Source organism: Aethalodelphis obliquidens, unplaced genomic scaffold, assembly GCF_003676395.1.
Source record: "Aethalodelphis obliquidens isolate GAN/ISIS:26980383/991018 unplaced genomic scaffold, ASM367639v1 scaffold57, whole genome shotgun sequence".
Classification (NCBI taxonomy): Eukaryota; Metazoa; Chordata; class Mammalia; order Artiodactyla; family Delphinidae; genus Aethalodelphis; species Aethalodelphis obliquidens.
In genome coordinates, this window is record NW_020838001.1 from 7,911,058 (window position 1) to 7,927,337 (window position 16,280).

The following is a 16,280-nucleotide window of genomic DNA, read 5'->3' on the forward strand; positions in this document are numbered from 1 at the left end:
TTGCCACTGCCAGCTACTGCAATTGGGACTTCGTAAGTTTGAGCTGAATGGTTTAAGATAATAATTAGTAGATTATTCATTAAATCCAAGTTTTCCACTGCCAATTGTTTTCCACTGCAATCACATCCTGAGGAGGATTTAATTCCATTTCCTAGTACATCTGCTCATCTTCCTCTGTGTCCTCATGGGTTTTGTTGACATCTACCAGACAAACTCTACCAATAATTCCAATGTTACCGCAAACTGCGAGACGACTGTGAATGTTAGACATATTATTACAAAATAAATGAGAAATTATGACTAGCATTCACTGTCCGTTTCCAACAGAAATGACCCTTCCCCATGTACCCAATATTACTGTGCACAGTGGTGCACAAGGCCAAGTTCAAGATTCCAGATGTTCTACAGGCATAACCAGAGACCTTCCTTCACCTTACAGGACTGCAGTGAAATGGGTTCCCACTGAAATGGGTCTTTTACGATGGCTCATACACCAAGGCCATCACTACTCTGCTCTCTAATTCCTACCCATTTCTAGGGGAAATTCTGAATTTGAACTTACCTATGGGCTGTCCTTGGATCTAGAGGGACTGCTGGAAGATTCTACACTTGCATATCAGAATTGAAATCAAGTGTTTAGGTGCACAGATTGAAGCCCCACTGCCTGGACTTGAGTCTTGGCTCCCCTACTAAAGACTGTGGGGCCTTGAGCAGGGCACTTAATTTCTCTGGGCCTCCTTTCTGTCGTCTGTAAAATGGAGACGGTGATAATAAAAGCCTGTGCCGTATAGGGTTGTGAGGACTGAGTGAACGTATATAAAGTGCTCAGACCACGCCTGTGGATGCTGGCTGGTTATCATCCGCCTCTCTCTGATTTCCTTCCGCTGGACTGAGGTTAACTATTAAGCTGCTACAAGAATTGGCCATGTGAATTCTGCTCCTGCATTTCTTCTGAAGCAGGTGTTGAAGTTAACATCTACTCCACTACTCAAACTCAATGACCAATAGGGGAAAATTTTTTTTCAGGGTTTACTCCTTTGAAAAACGTTTTTTTCCTTTCTCCTGAGATGCTGGTAGGTATCACTCTTTCTAACGTGGTATTTACTCATCATTTTTCTTTCTTGGCCTTAGCTGCCAGAAGCTCAGAGCATGTTAATCTAACGTGCAGATTCTGGGCCAATTTATTTACTTTTCTCTTTCTTACTCATTTCCATTCTTCCTTTTCCCTCTTCTTTTAATGTTATATTTTAGACATACATACACATAAACATTTACATGAACAGTTGAGAAGCTATCTGAAAGTCTTTTTCATCAGTCAAAGGACACAGAATCACCAAAGAAAAGAAGTCTCATCAGTAGAGTCCATGCATTCATTAACAGCCCATTTGCTACCTAAGCTGTAAGACTTGGGGCAAATTGCTTATCCTCTATAAACCTTTTACCACACCTGTACCATGAGGGGTAATAATAGAATCTATTCCAAAGAGTTATCATGAGAAAGGAATTAATACATAAAAAGCATTCAGAACAGTGCCAGCATGTAAGCCCTCAATGCTCGTTCTTAGTATCATTAGAATTAATTTCAGGCATCAGAATGCAGGCTCTACAAGAGAACTAGTTACTGAGAAACACCTACAAACAAACAAGCCCTAATTACTGTCCTCCAAAATTTTTATACCAAATCTTTAAACCAAATTTCAAGTTCTGCCCAGTACGGGTGTATGTGCGTGTGCATTTGTGTGTCTGTGTATCTGTGCGTATCTAATCTTTAATAAAGAATTGTGGGGCTTTCCTGGTGGTGCAGTGGTTGAGAGTCTGCCTGCCGATGCAGGGGACACGGGTTCGTGCCCCGGTCCGGGAAGATCCCACATGCCGCGGAGCGGCTGGGCCCGTGAGCCATGGCCGCTGAGCCTGCGCGTCCGGAGCCTGTGCTCCGCAACGGGAGAGGCCACAACAGTGAGAGGCCTGCGTACCGCAAAAAAAAAAAAAAAAAAAAAAAAGGAGAGTTAACAATACTCAGTTTTATGTCAAATGACCCCAAAAAATGTTGAAAGTGATGCAGTTAAATATCAGTAACAACCTCACAACACACACTTCTTTCCGGTTTATTTGTGCCATAACTAACAGAGTTTTATAAACACTTGTTATTGTGAGTGATTTCATGTTAGCATGAAGGATTCACACTGAATATAACATATTGAAAGTAAACAGCTATGTACCCACGACCCAGGCTCCTGTCTTTGCCTCCCCAGTCATATCTTCTTCCCCCTCCAGAATTAATCACTATTCTGAATCTTTTTTCTATCATTTATTCCTCAAGGAAGAGCTTTTATAAAATGTAAACTTAATTGTGCGTTTTTCCGGTTTACTGTTCATAGAAGCACCGTGTCATCCTTTTCCTTCACACGGACCCTTCCCCTGCTGTGCTTCTTTATCTCTTGTCCCTTGATTTTTCCATCATTTTCTCTCCTGGATTCCTTGCCATCTACTCCTACATGGACTCATATATTCCCTGATCTTAAAAACGAAAACAAACCCAAAAAACGTCCTTCCATCGACACGGTAATGGCATTAAATGATAGTCCATCTCCTTCCTTCCACTATTAACTTTCTTGTAAAGATACTTTTCACTTCTGCCTCCAAATCTCAATCACCACTGCTTAATCTTTTATAATCTGTTTACCCCCAGCAAGCAGGACACTTCTAGCTACCCTCACCCCTAAGCAGGGTGGGTCAGTCTTCTTTGATGCTCCGGTATCTTGTTACTCTTTTCCCCACTATAACTGTGCATTGAGAATTCTCAGTTGGTGTTTGGTTTCTCCCTCCCAACCCCACACAGACTGAATTACTGGAGCCGAGAGAGTTCTTTAGCTGAATCACAATCACCTGGAGGGCTTGTTAAACCACTGGGTTCCACCCCCAGTTTCTATAAATAGTTGTTGAAGGCAACTATTCTATCCATCATCTCCCTCAGCATCATGCCTAATGGAGAAAATGATTTTTCAGGGTTTAGTCCTGCGAAAACCTTTGCATCTGTAAGATGTGTAAGATTCTACACACACACCCCCTCACTACTGCAGCCTCTGTCTCCTTTGATGGTTCTTTTTCTCCCACCTGCATTCTTTCCTAAGTCCTCTTCTCTTCCATTACAAAGCTACCTGGGCTGTCCAAGGTATGGCCCACTGACCAGCAATATCAGAATAATCTGGAAGCTTATTAGAAATGCAGAGTCCCAGGCACCAGCACGAACCCACTGAACCAGAATCTGCGTTTAAACAAAATCCCCCAATGATGTGTGTGTACTTGAAACGTTAAGAAGCCCTTCTCTAGGATGAAAATGGTCCTAAAATATATCTCCCCAGTCCTGCATGGAGTGGAGACAGCCCCAGGTTCACGTGGAATCTGGGAAGTAGGGGCTCAAACGCAGACTCCCGCCTGTATCCTATAGGCCTGTTCCCCTCTAAGCCCCGACGGCGCGTTGCTGCTCGGGCCTGGTCGGTCAGCCGTCTTCCGCAGGCCCCAGGACGGGTCGCTGCAGGCAGGGGTTCCCAAACCCACTCTGGCTCCGTAGGCCTCGACCTCGGGCCACCTGTCTTCCCAACTTTAGCGTTAGGCCGCCGCCGTCTAGCGGCAGCTCTACCCAGAGGCAGCAGCGCCTCAGGTTTAGCCCCGGCAAAAATAAGTTTCAACCTACCTTTCCAAGAGCCAAGTTTACATCGGCACAGGACTGGCGTCCTAGCAACTCCAAGTGTCCAAAGCCAAACTCATGCTCTTCTCTCAGTCTCCCCTTTCCTGCTGGATAGACCAGACACTTCCGATTTTCCTGCCTTTGTTAACCATTCCACAGGCTTCCAGGGGTCCCCCAGGCTTCCGGGGGGCGCACAGGCTTCCGGGAGTAGCAAAGCCGAGCGTGCGCGGGCGCCCGGCAAGTATGCAAATGAGGAGAGTGGGCGGGGCGAAGTGGCGAGCCGCTCTGTCCAATGGGTGAGCGGCTGAAGATGCCAGCTGGAAATGTGGTCCCAATGTTTGGCCAAACTGCATTTATGTGAGAGCTCCTGATTTTATTGTGGCAAGACACTTAAAAAATTTTTTCTTTTTTTGTTAACTAGGAGCGCCAAAGAAAACGTACTGCAGGCTGTACTTGGCTTGTGCTCAAAACCAAGTTCTCTTTGGTTTCTCCTCCTTCCTGAACCTTCATCTCTCCAATCACTGTCAAGACCTACGCCTCTCACCTTCTCTCCAGGTCCTAGCTTACTTTTCTTTCTTTTCCTCTGCCAACTGGAGCTATACACCAAAGAAAGTGCAGTAACATCTGGTATCCCTTCCTCCATCACTTTGTAGTAAAACCCACCAATCAACTGCCAAATTACTCTAAAATATTGTTCCAATCATATATACCACCTTTCTATTCAAAGCCCTTGAGAAATTCCCCCTGGCCTCCAGCTGTCAAAACTCTATATCAAATGGCATCCCTCCCCAACACCCTCCAACTCCCCTAATTAGTCGTGGTTTTGAGTAGAGCTCTTAAGGCTTGGATAAGCCTAGTGGTGGTTGTGGAGATAGAAAGAAATGGACAGATTTGAGAAGTATTTAAAAACTAAAGTCAGCAGGACGAGCTCCTAAGACCCTCACTGCAGAGCAAATTATCTATTATTTACTTCCTATCAATGCCTGGATAAGACGTAGCATATTGTGCACATGCGTTTGCAAGCCAGCAGCCTGATGGTCAATTTTGTTCTACAAATATCTTTCGTTTAGCCTGCATTGCTTTAAAAAAAAAAAAGTTGCACTTTCTAAAACTAGTAATTGTATATAAAAATCAGGATTACTGTCCAAAAACAGTGGTGACAAATCCAGATCAAAACTTCTACGCAGGGCTTCCCTGGTGGCGCAGTGGTTGAGAGTCCGCCTGCCAATGCAGGGGACACGGGTTCGTGCCCCGGTCCGGGAAGATCCCACATGCCGCGGAGCGGCTAGGCCCATGAAGCCATGGCCACTGAGCCTGCGGGTCCGGAGCCTGTGCTCCGCAACAGGAGAGGCCACAACAGTGAGAGGCCCGCGTACCGCAAAAAAAAAAAAAAGTTTGCCTTTAAGTCGTGAAGAATTTTAGAATTATATATTCTACCTTTAAGCCTGAATTGTTTCTAAACGTTTAACCAAAAATATACATATGCAATGCTTAGCCTTGAAAGTGAAAAAAATGACATTTCCTCTAAAACTACGGACATTTAATCCTGGAAGTATCCTCCCTTGGGTATTATGATTCCTCCATTGGTATTTTGGCATATCAGTGCCACCTGCTGGAAAGTTAATACAATTAGGTCTTCTAAATCCCAAAACTGGTTATCTTTTGCAGGGGCAGTAGGGAGTAAATGTACTCTTTAAAAGTCTTATTTTTAAACACACAGCTGCCTAACTTCCACATCATTATCAATACAAACCCCAGTTAATTGCAAAGCACTAAAATAAAATCTAAAACTTATAATTAAAAAAAAACCCAAACATCTCTTTCTATTGGTATATCTCTGTTGTTCTGCTCTGTGTATGAAGTTCAACATGCCTCACTTGTCTCAGCATCATCTGGACTCTTAAACCAAGACCTATATGTGAAATACATATGCTTAGATGTAATATATACTACACATATTTAAAGAAAATATATACATATGTTTTAGTATATGACAAAGTTTTAGTTGTGAAGTGAGTAAAAGTAGACAGAAGTAGGACCGGATCTTTCTGCAGTGCTTTTACCATCTCTAAGTGGAAACTGAAATAGACATAGTAGATGAACAACATGACACATGTTAACTGTTAAATTTTCTTATAATAAAAATTGCACAAATATTCTAAATGATAATATAGAAACGTAAACGATTGCTTAACTGATTTTAATAACATGACATAAAGCCCCTACACTTGATATAATTGTTATGCAAAATACATAGATGAATACTGTCTTCTTTTAAAAATATAAAATAAATAAGCAAGACATGTGAAAATAGGCGTTTCCATTAAATAAATGAAAATTTTAAAAAAAGTTTTGCTTTCCATATCATTTGAAGAAGGGAAATTATCATTTTAAACAATATTCAAGTTTATTAAACAAATTAAAAAAAGTATTATAAAATGTTTAACTTTCATCAGCTTCAAGGTTTATGTTACTCCCGAATTTTGCATATAACTGAACTTTCAGATCTGCTAACACCCGCTGAATTGATTCCACTCTGGATTCTAAGGCATCAATTTCTTCTTGCAAATTTTTCTGGAAAAAAAAATTAGTTTAAATTAATTCTCTTCAGTTGGATGATTTCTGAGCATCTGTGGATGAAATAATATTTGGGAAGAATTTTAGGTCAAAAACTTTCTAAACTTGGACAGGCAGCTAAATAACACTGATAATTAACTCTAAACCAAAAGTCTGAATGTGGGGCATTTTTCATTCATGATCTACATTTGCTTATTATAGAATAAATCAAGCTTTTCTCAGTTTTGGCTGACTTAAAAAACAGAATAAAATAAAAGAAAATTAATTCCTAAATTATCATATCCTAATAAAGAAAGAATGACATTCAAACATTTAGGGTAAACAGTTTACCACGGGCCTGGCTTCTGACACAGCCTTTTCCAACTTCCCACAAAAATAACTATGGAACTAGAGGAAATGATAAAAATTCACACACTCACCAATAATTAAAAGTAACAACTTATTGTCAAAACCTGGCAGAGGGCTTCCCTGGTGGCGCAGTGGTTGAGAGTCCGCCTGCCGATGCAGGGGACACGGGTTCGTGCCCGGTCCGGGAAGATCCCACATGCCACGGAGCAGCTGGGCCCGTGAGCCATGGCCGCGAAGCCTGCATGTCCGGAGCCTGTGCTCCGCAACGGGAGAGGTCACAACGGTGAGAGGCCCGCGTACCGCAAAAAAAAACCCCAAAAAACCTGGCAGAAATTTCCCTAACTACGAGGCCCCTGGAGTTAGACTTTGAAAGAGCAGTAATGAGAGCCTCATTTATGAAAGAGCAGCTTTGCCACACAAAATGCATGGAATGTCAGAAATTCCTTCCTGGCCAGGATCAAAAGGATTTTTCCCAAACATGACAAAGAAAAAAATGGAATCACACAAATAATATATGTACCCATTAATATCAGGAACAAAAGAAGAATGCCTAGTATTGACAACGTTATTATTTTAGAAATATGGCCAGTGGTTCTCAAAGGGTGGCCCCCAGATCACCTGGAAGCTTGTGAGAAATATGAATTCCAGGGCTCCACTCCAGGCCTCCTGAATTAGAAATTATTGGGGTTGGGCTCAATAATCTGAATTTTTAACAAGCCCAAATGTTGTCAGTGAATCCATACTCTCACCCAGGAATTACACTTCTCTGATTATTTCCTTAAAAGAACTTTCTACATGTGAACAAAGGTTTAGGTTTAAGAATGCTCACCACAATATTCCTATAGGAAAACAGCGAAAACAAGTTAATGTAACAACAGGAGGACAGTGGGCTGAATCAATGTCCACCAACATGACATTGAACAGTCATCAAAATTGATGTTTTTAAAGCACGTGTAGCTGGCCTAGAACAGGCTCGCAGTGAAGATCTGCTGGATAAATGAACATTAAATGGAACAAGATAATACCCACTTAATTGGACATTAAGTGACCAAAACGTGAAGCAGAAACACAGAGAAAGAGGAGGAGAGAACATAAAAGAAATACATGAAAATGTTTATTATGGGTGATTATCTCTGGGTAGTGGGATTATGGGTGACTTTTCTACTTTATAATATTCTGTACTTTCTAAATACTATTAACCTAGAACACAGGTTCTGGAGGCAAAGAGGATTCCCTTTGTCATTTTGAGGAAGTCCCATAACCTCTCTAAGCCTCGATTCTTCTTCAACTCTCAATTGGGATTCCCAGTATTATCCCATAGAGTCATCGTTAGGATTAAACAAAATCATGCTTACAAAACATTCAGAGCAGGCCTGGGACATCGTAAGAATGCATGAAATATTAGCTATCATCCCTTATTTTCCATTACACCTATAATTACACATTCTATTTTATAATGACATAAATCCTACTTTAAGGCTTAGACTTCATCACCCAGGGAGAGACTCCAACATACCTTTGCTTCTTCTAACATTTCTTGTGTTTCTTCTTGAGAATGGCTAATGAAAACATCACCAATCTGATAAGGTATCATTAAGCAGTCGTCGTCTGCAAGCATGATATCCTCACAAGCATCTTCTAAATTCTGGAGTTGTTTCTGTAAATACAAAAGTGAACGGCAATGAAGAATGTATTCAAAATTCCCTAATAGAGGCTAAAAGCCAATTTTAATTTGGGGACCTCAACTCTTTGAGGGACTCTTCCACACAGGTATCATCACATTAAAATAAGTTTCTTACATTTTTAGATAGCATTTCATAAGGAAGCACGTAGCTCACTAACACACTGTCCTTTAGATAGTTCCAGATTGCTGTAAGCCCCCTGTGGCGGACAGTGGAGGTATCCATGGCCACTCAAAATGTCTCCTACTTTGTCTCCCACCTTGTGACTTCTGCCTTCTTATAGTAGAATAAAAACACGAACACAAACACAAACCTGCATTTCTCAGCTTTGCTTGATGATAGGATGAAAGCAAATAATAACATAAATTCCATGAATCAAAGACACCTGAACTGGACCCAGGAGAGCTGCATGAGAAGAGGCTGGGCACAAGCCTCTGACACACAGGTTTGGGCACGGCAGCAGCCCAGTGTTCCGAGGACTGAGGGGCAGCGTCCCCATGGTGGAGGGGGCAGCTGGCTTTGGGATCAGTGGCGACAACAGCAGCTCCATCACCAGCCAAGTTCTCTGCTTCTGGGACCTGCTCCTAGACCCTCAGCCGAGGGTCACACCCCTCAACAATCTGTACGCTATCTCACCTCCCTTAAACAACGTCTTCCTTCTTAAACTCACTAGAGTGCATTTTGTCATCTACAACAAAGAGCCCAGACAGATATAATCACATATTACTGAATTTAGTTTTAAAAAGCTATAGCATGAAGAACTTTTATTTTTCTTAAATAAGATCTGTATTTTCAATACCTTTTTTACTTCTATTTCTTCCTTCAGCTCTGTGATTCTACTTGTATTCCGTGCAAATTTGTTTATCTTTTGTTGATCTTCAAAAGTAACGTTGACATCTTCTGCAGCCTGAAAAAACATATACATTGTTTTGTAGAGTTAATTTTAATGGAGAAGTTATAGGTTAGCTTTTAATATAACTCTGAAATAGCCCAATAAACTACTTGCCCTCAGAGTCCAGAACCACGAGAGGTACAGAACATCACAAACACAGGCCTTACTAAGTTTCTGCTCCACAAGCTTAAGATTTGTTCATAAATCTATAACCTCTTCTGATATGCTATGGAGTAATGCCTAACGTGCAAAAACACTTCAAATATAAATAACAATTAAGAATAAGTCCTGAATCGACACAGAGCAAAACTGCACTACCTTTAAAACTATTTTCTACCAGCCTCCACAGCTGACGGTTGTACCAGAAAATCAGAAACAGGGAAGAAATCTTGAGAGAAACTCTCCAGGGACTGCAGGCTTTGTAATAAGGAAGTGACAAGAACAGGAGTGTACCCATTTCTGGAGATAAATATAACTCAATTCAAACTCTTTTGAGCTGTATGGCACAAAATAAAAACCCAAGGAAAAAAAAAAAAAAAGTCCTGAATCAAGTCAGTCAACTTTTGGCCTAGAACAGAATTTTTTAAGATAGCCCAGGGAACAAAAGTGATGTGATAATTAATTTTGGTAAATGCCTCAGACTAGTTTATTCTCTCAGAGTTAAAACTTGCTTAAGTTTATTGAGGCTATCAGAAGTCTGTTTCTATAATTTTTAATCTAACTGATACACTGGCTTGAGGGTCACTATGCATTTCAGTGACTATATTCCACACACACACACATTAAAAATTACGTTTAATGCAGAACTTGTTTATGTGTCTTAATTATGAATAAGGTGTAATTCACTGTAAAATGATAAAAATTGAATATTTTTAAACTATGTGATTAAATTTGTAAATAAAATTAGACTACTTAGACAACAAAGTATCTATGAAAACATATAACAGCTAACATTTACTGAGCATTTATTATGTACCAAGAACTTTCTAAGTACTTTATTATCTCTGCTAATCCTCCAATCAGTCTTATTAAGAAGGATCATTAGTACCACTGTTCTACTGATGGAGAAAGCATGGAGAGGTTAAATAATTTGCCCAAAGCCACATAGCAAGTAAGTGGTAAAGCTCGGTTTCAACCCAGGTAATCTGGCTCCAGAGTCCAGACAGGTCCATGAGCTCTTGGAAATTAAAGGCAAAAGTGTGTGTGTGTGTGTGTGTGTGTGTGTGCGCGCGCACGCGTGCGTGTGTGTTTATACACGCAATCATGTATACCTAGAAGAGGAGGAGGAAGTCCTTGGTTTTAATCAGATTCTCAAAGGGACACCTTTTTTTTTTTTTTGGTTCCTTCCCCTTTTCTTTTTTTTTTTAATTTTATATTGGAATATAGTTGATTAACAAGGGACTATATATTTTTTAAACATTTTTTTAAAAATAACAGAGTTTCCCCTCATTTATAAAAGAGGAACACGGGCACTTGATGATAATTTAAAGCAGGAAAGAGACATATATACCTTCAACAAGGACTATTTAGGGCTCTTTTGCCAATAACAGTAATGGTTCACAATAACCACACCCCATCCTTTCACCCGGTCTCTCTTGACAATTGACTTTTATTTCCTTTATTTGAGGCAACCTGTTGTCTCAAGCAGTACGGAGCTTGGTGATCAGAATATAAATGCAGACACCTAGAATTCAGCCTTCCTCTGACCCAGGCTCTCATCACCCAATACACACGCATCAGCCCCATCATCAGACACCCAGCAGATATCTTGAAAAAAAATCCTTTACAGTGGGATATACGTATAGCTTTGAATGTTCACCCTGGTGCATAATTTTTACAAATATGGAAGTTGGGAAACACTGAGCTATGCTACAGAAGCCAAAGCAAAGCCCATATGCAGATATGTTGGCATTCAAGTCATTTGCCTGCACAAGAAGTCTCAACTCTCTCAGCCAACAGGGAACAGAGAATTCTAGAGTTCCTGCTCCTGCAGAATTCAAATATTGAGTCCTTGAAAGCCTGAATATGTATTTACAGATGCACTTGTCATGGTGAGGTTTTACTGGGGTAATCCCCATGAAAGCACCCAGCACAGGGCTGAAACACAACTGAGGCTTAATCCATTGTTTCTGAGCTTGAATCTAAATCATGTTCCATCAGACTCACCGACACAGGGTTTCTGAAAAGTTGTGGAGAGTCTGGCCACCTGCCTTCTACCTTTCCAAAGCAGGCGTTTCCTGCTGTAGCCTCACCAAACGGCAGCCCCCAGCACACGCTGGACCCTGGAGTTCATTTCCTTAATGGTGGTTTTCTCCCTGGGGTTAAGGACTCAAGTCAGGGTGTGAGGCAAACACACGCGCTGGTTAAACCGCGTGCCACCCAGGGGAGGGCTGTTTACTGTGGAAAGTGAGAAGTCAGCACCCTCCCTGATTACAGCGGTGGCTTCCGTTTTAATCTCACTGATCTAGAACACTCCTATGTTGCTGGAAGCTCCATTTGGCAGGGAGGGAGTAATTCTAAACTGGGAGTGCACCGACTGTCAGAGGTCCATTTACCCCTGAAACTATGCAAAATGCTGTGTATTATATGTGCATTCTTCTGGAAGGGTCTTCATGGTTTTCATCAGATTCTTAAAGGGACCCACGCCCCCAAAGGTTAGGAGAGAAGCCCGATGTAGTTAGTACCGCTCACGAAGCCAAAATAACTCAAGGAGGAAGGAGTTACTTAGTAGTACCAGAGTGGTGGAAAGAGTAAGAGTGGATTCAAATCCAAGGAAGCAGGAACCTTAGGCAAATTGTTCAGTTCTCTGGAGCCACCTCAGGTTTGTCATCTGTAAAATGGGGAAGCTATTCCCACCTTGCAGAGGGGATAAAATGAGCACCTAGCATAGGGCCTGGAGATGGAGTCGCCTTTCAATAAATGACAGCTAAGTGCTTTATTTCCTGAATAACGTTTACCAAAAATCATTACAAAGAAGAACAGACTCAGACCCAGACCCAGAGGAAAATTCTGCTAGGCTTAAGAGAAATATGACTGCCCAAGATTCAAGGTGAAAGTTAAAATGCCCTGCGCTATGACTGCACCCTCACCTGGAGCATCAGCCTCTCACGGGATCCTGGGAGGAAAGCGACCCACCCTCAGTCATGCCCACACTGACTTTGGGTTTCACCAGCACAATCTAGACCCACAGCAGGGTCCCTCAGGTTCTAAAGACCTAGGAGGAAGTTCCGGCCAATTGTAGTCTGCTTTTATTTTTGTTTTTTAAAGGTATCTACCCAGTTTCTACAATATAAAACTTTGCTTTGTATTTTTATTCACCTTCCCTGTGAACAGTCATTCATTTAATAATTACTTAGGGGGCTTCCCTGGTGGCACAGTGGTTGAGAGTCCGCCTGCCGATACAGGGGACACAGGTTCGTGCCCCGGTCCGGGAAGATCCCACATGCCGCGGAGCGGCTGGGCCCATGAGCCATGGCCGCTGAGCCCGTGCATCCGGAGCCCATGCTCCGCAACGGGAGAGGCCACAGCAGTGAGAGGCCCGCGTACCGCAAAAAAAAAAAAAAAAAAAAATTACTTAGTGTTTCGTATGTACGAGGTACTGTGAAAGGAGGGTATTCATGAGTCCTCACCTCAAGAATACTGGCACGCTTATATTCTAGTGGAAGAGGTGTGCAAAAAGTAAGCGTTTCTGCTAGATGGTGATACATGTGACAGTGAAAGCAAAACAGTTTAGGCGGTGGAAGTGTTGAGGGGCTGGGGACTGAAGGGAAGGCCAAAGGTGGCTTCTCTGAGGAAGAGTCATTTGTACTCAGGACGATAAACAGAAATCGGACTGCAGTACCTTTCATGGCCAAGAACCAGGTCTGAGAAAGCAGAACTCTGGAGATGACACGACTGAATCATCTCATCTTAACTTCTCACCAGAAAAAGTCATGACCCACTGGGAGGTAATGGGTTATAAAGCACTCCAGACTGCAAACAATTTTCCTTAAACTCCAAGGGCTATCCTGTGATATTTCACTCTCACACATCGGCATGCCTCTGTTTTCTCTTACAGTCGGCAGAGAAAAGAGGCACATGTCGCTAACCTATCAGAAACTGTCCACAGCACTGGAAACACCTACAGGAAGATGTTGCATCCATGAGAGTCTTATTAAGATAAAAAAGAAAATCTTATGTTTTGGCCGCCACCTACCCCTCTACAAGTTATTTTACCACCATGGTTCAGCCTGTTCCCTGCCCCGGTTCTCTGTCATCCTGGCCATCCTTTTATTGAATGCACGCAGGGCCTTTGCAGGAGGTACTCCAACTTTCTCTTCTGCTCCTCATGGAATCCTACAGATCACACCTTCTCAGGAAACCCTTCTCTGACCTCAAAGCAGACCTTATTCCAGCCCTCATTTCACAAGCCCCTTTCTTCCACAGTTCTTATCGGAGTTACAAATTTTACAGTTTTCTGTGTGACTGTTGATTAACGCCTGCCTCTCCCCAAGAGTGTAAGTTCTACAATGCTGTAAGGACAAGGGGATAAAAACTTCATTATTGTTCACCATTCTTATGTCGATTACCTAAAACTGAAACTGTGCCGTAGACCATGCTCAAAAAGTTTGTTAAATGAATGAAAGGAAAAAATGTTGATCAAGAATTTTGCGATCAAGCCCAGGGTTCAAACCATTCTTCCACCATTTCCTCAACGTTTACTTCATCTCCCTGTACTTTAGTTTCTACATCTGTCGAATGAGGGTGAACCACAACTAGTATCTTCCATGGAGTTAAAGGCCATACCTGACAGAGAGCCCAATATAAAAACAAAACAGAGGCCAAGTGAATCTCACATAGCTTCTGTCAATCATCATGGCCCTAAACCCAACTCTGGTACCTGATAAGAATTCGTGGATGACAGACCAGTAGAATGAGCAACTCACCCCGGTCTGCCTGGGGCTTTCCCAGTTTCAGCACTCCCTCCATCTCAGGCAAACCTGGGTGGATTGGTCGCCCTACAGCAAGTGCAGGAGGGCTTAGACTATGAGGTGCCCTTGAGCAGGAAAGCAATGGAAGCACATTCCCATGTGGTCTTAGAAGTGGAATGAAAGGAAGCACACACAAGACCTACAAAGCAAATCCCTTCAGCCAGGGGACTCTAATCAGACAGCATGGAAGTTAAAACACAGGCTCTGGAGGCAGAACATCTATGTTTATTTATGTAAATCCTAATTTGCCTCTGTGCTTCAGTCTCCTCATCTGTAAAATAAGGTTAAACATAACATCACCCTTAAAGGAGTGTAAGATTAAAATAAACAATGTATACAATGTGCTTAAACCGGTGCCCAGCACACAGTAAGGCCTCAATAAATATCATATATTATTTCCTTGTCCCTCTCCGTTTTCTTTCTATCTAGATTTCTTTAAGCATCTGGGTAGACTTAACAAATTATAAGCCCTGAAGACGCGTTCTGCTTGCTTAGTAGGATAAAAGGTGGGCTTTGGGAAAAACAAAATAACACCTGAGTTTGCACTCCACCTCTGCTTATTAGCTGAGTCACTTTGAAGCCGCTCACCGCTCTAAGTTTCTCCGTCTGTAAAGTGGGGGGAAAACGTGCCCTTGCTAAATTGCTGTAAGGATCCGTGATAATAATAAACGGACGGCTTCTGGGCCCCGGCCCATCGTCTATCCTCAATAACACATGGTTTTAGCCTGGAGGGCGCAGGGGCACCGAGTGTAGAGTTGAGTGGCTCAGGGGCCAGATAATCCGGGGATTGCGGGTTCCTGCTCTGCTCCTTACGGCTGCGTGACCTTGGGCAGGTGACTCCACCTCTCTGGACCTCAGCTTCCTTGCCTGCAAAGAAGGGTACCAGAGCGCCCACCCTTGTGAACTTGTAAGGGTTAAACGTGACGACCCAGGTAAAGTACCTGCGTTATGGCCAGCCGCAGTCAACCGGACCCTTAGGCTTCCCACACCCCAAGGACAAGAACTGGGCAGTGGGATCCTCAGACTCTCCAGGATCATCCTTAGCTCCGCCAGAGACGACCCAGAGTCCTCTAAGGGTCCCAGACCCCAAGACGCCGGGCGCGGGCAGGCCTCGCCCCGGGGCCGCCCTCAGGGTCGGGAGTCTCGGCCCCGAGCCCCGCGCCGGGCTTCAGAGCTGCGCGCCCCCTGCACCCCGCGGCCGGCCCCCTGCGGCCGACCCCCGCCCGCCGGCCGAGCATCCCGCAACCCGAGCGCCCCACTCACCGCCTTCTTCATGGTGGCCGCCATCTTGGGACTGGACTACGGCCCGAGGCGGGGAGGGCCGCTAAGGTGTGCCTCGGCCCCGCGCCCTCCCTCGCTCCCCGACGACGCAGGACTCCCGCCAAACACAAAGTGGTCTCTACTTTCCCTCTGACTGGATCTTCGATCAGTGATTCCTAAGGTCTGGGACTCGGGGAGGACATGTAACCTGGAAAGACTTGGTACGTGCCAATTAAAGGGACAGGCGACTCCCTGTGGGCCGACAGAAACTGGGGTGGGTGTGGCGAGCGGCCGCAGCTCCAGCAGCGGGCAGCAGGGGGCGCTCAGCGCGGCGGGGCCGCGAGCGAGCAGAAGGGCCGTTCCTTTCCACCCGTCCCACGAACCGTGGAAGAAATACACCTCCCTAAAAAAAGAGCTAAGAACGAATGACCTTGGCAATAGCGTGAGAGATGTATGTGCCCTGATAATTCAGATGATAAAAAGGAGGAAGTACTCCTAGTAGTTAATTTTTTTCAACAATATTATTCAGCAATTACTGTATACTCTGACACACGTGCCTCCCGATTCTTAATTTTTTTTGGTCTCAGGATCCCTTTACACTCTTAAAATTTTTTGAGGACCCTGAAGAATTTCTGTCCTGTATTCTTCAACATTTATCATATTAGAAGCAGAATTTTTTAGTGTATTTATTAATTTAAAATAATTTAAAAATCCATTTCATGTTATTGTAAGCAACATTTTAAAATTAAAGATAGCCATATTTTCCAAGACCAAAAAACATATTGAGAAGAATGGCAGTTTTACATTCTTGCAAATCTCTGTAATGTCTGGCTTAATGGAAGTTTGGATTCGCATACCTGCTT

At 43.1% G+C, this 16,280-nt stretch overlaps 1 protein-coding gene across 1 annotated transcript; it reads right to left on the bottom strand.

The window, feature by feature from the left end:
* Positions 1-5,872: 5,872 nt before the first annotated feature.
* PFDN4 (prefoldin subunit 4) lies at positions 5,873-15,624 on the bottom strand. The gene is made up of 4 exons (XM_027086953.1): positions 15,421-15,624; positions 9,095-9,202; positions 8,130-8,270; positions 5,873-6,262 (listed from the first exon to the last, which is right to left on the bottom strand). Exons 1-4 carry the CDS (start codon positions 15,442-15,444, stop codon positions 6,131-6,133), a joined length of 405 nt encoding a protein of 134 aa, XP_026942754.1. The 5' UTR covers positions 15,445-15,624; the 3' UTR covers positions 5,873-6,130.
* Between the last annotated feature and the right edge of the window lie 656 nt (positions 15,625-16,280).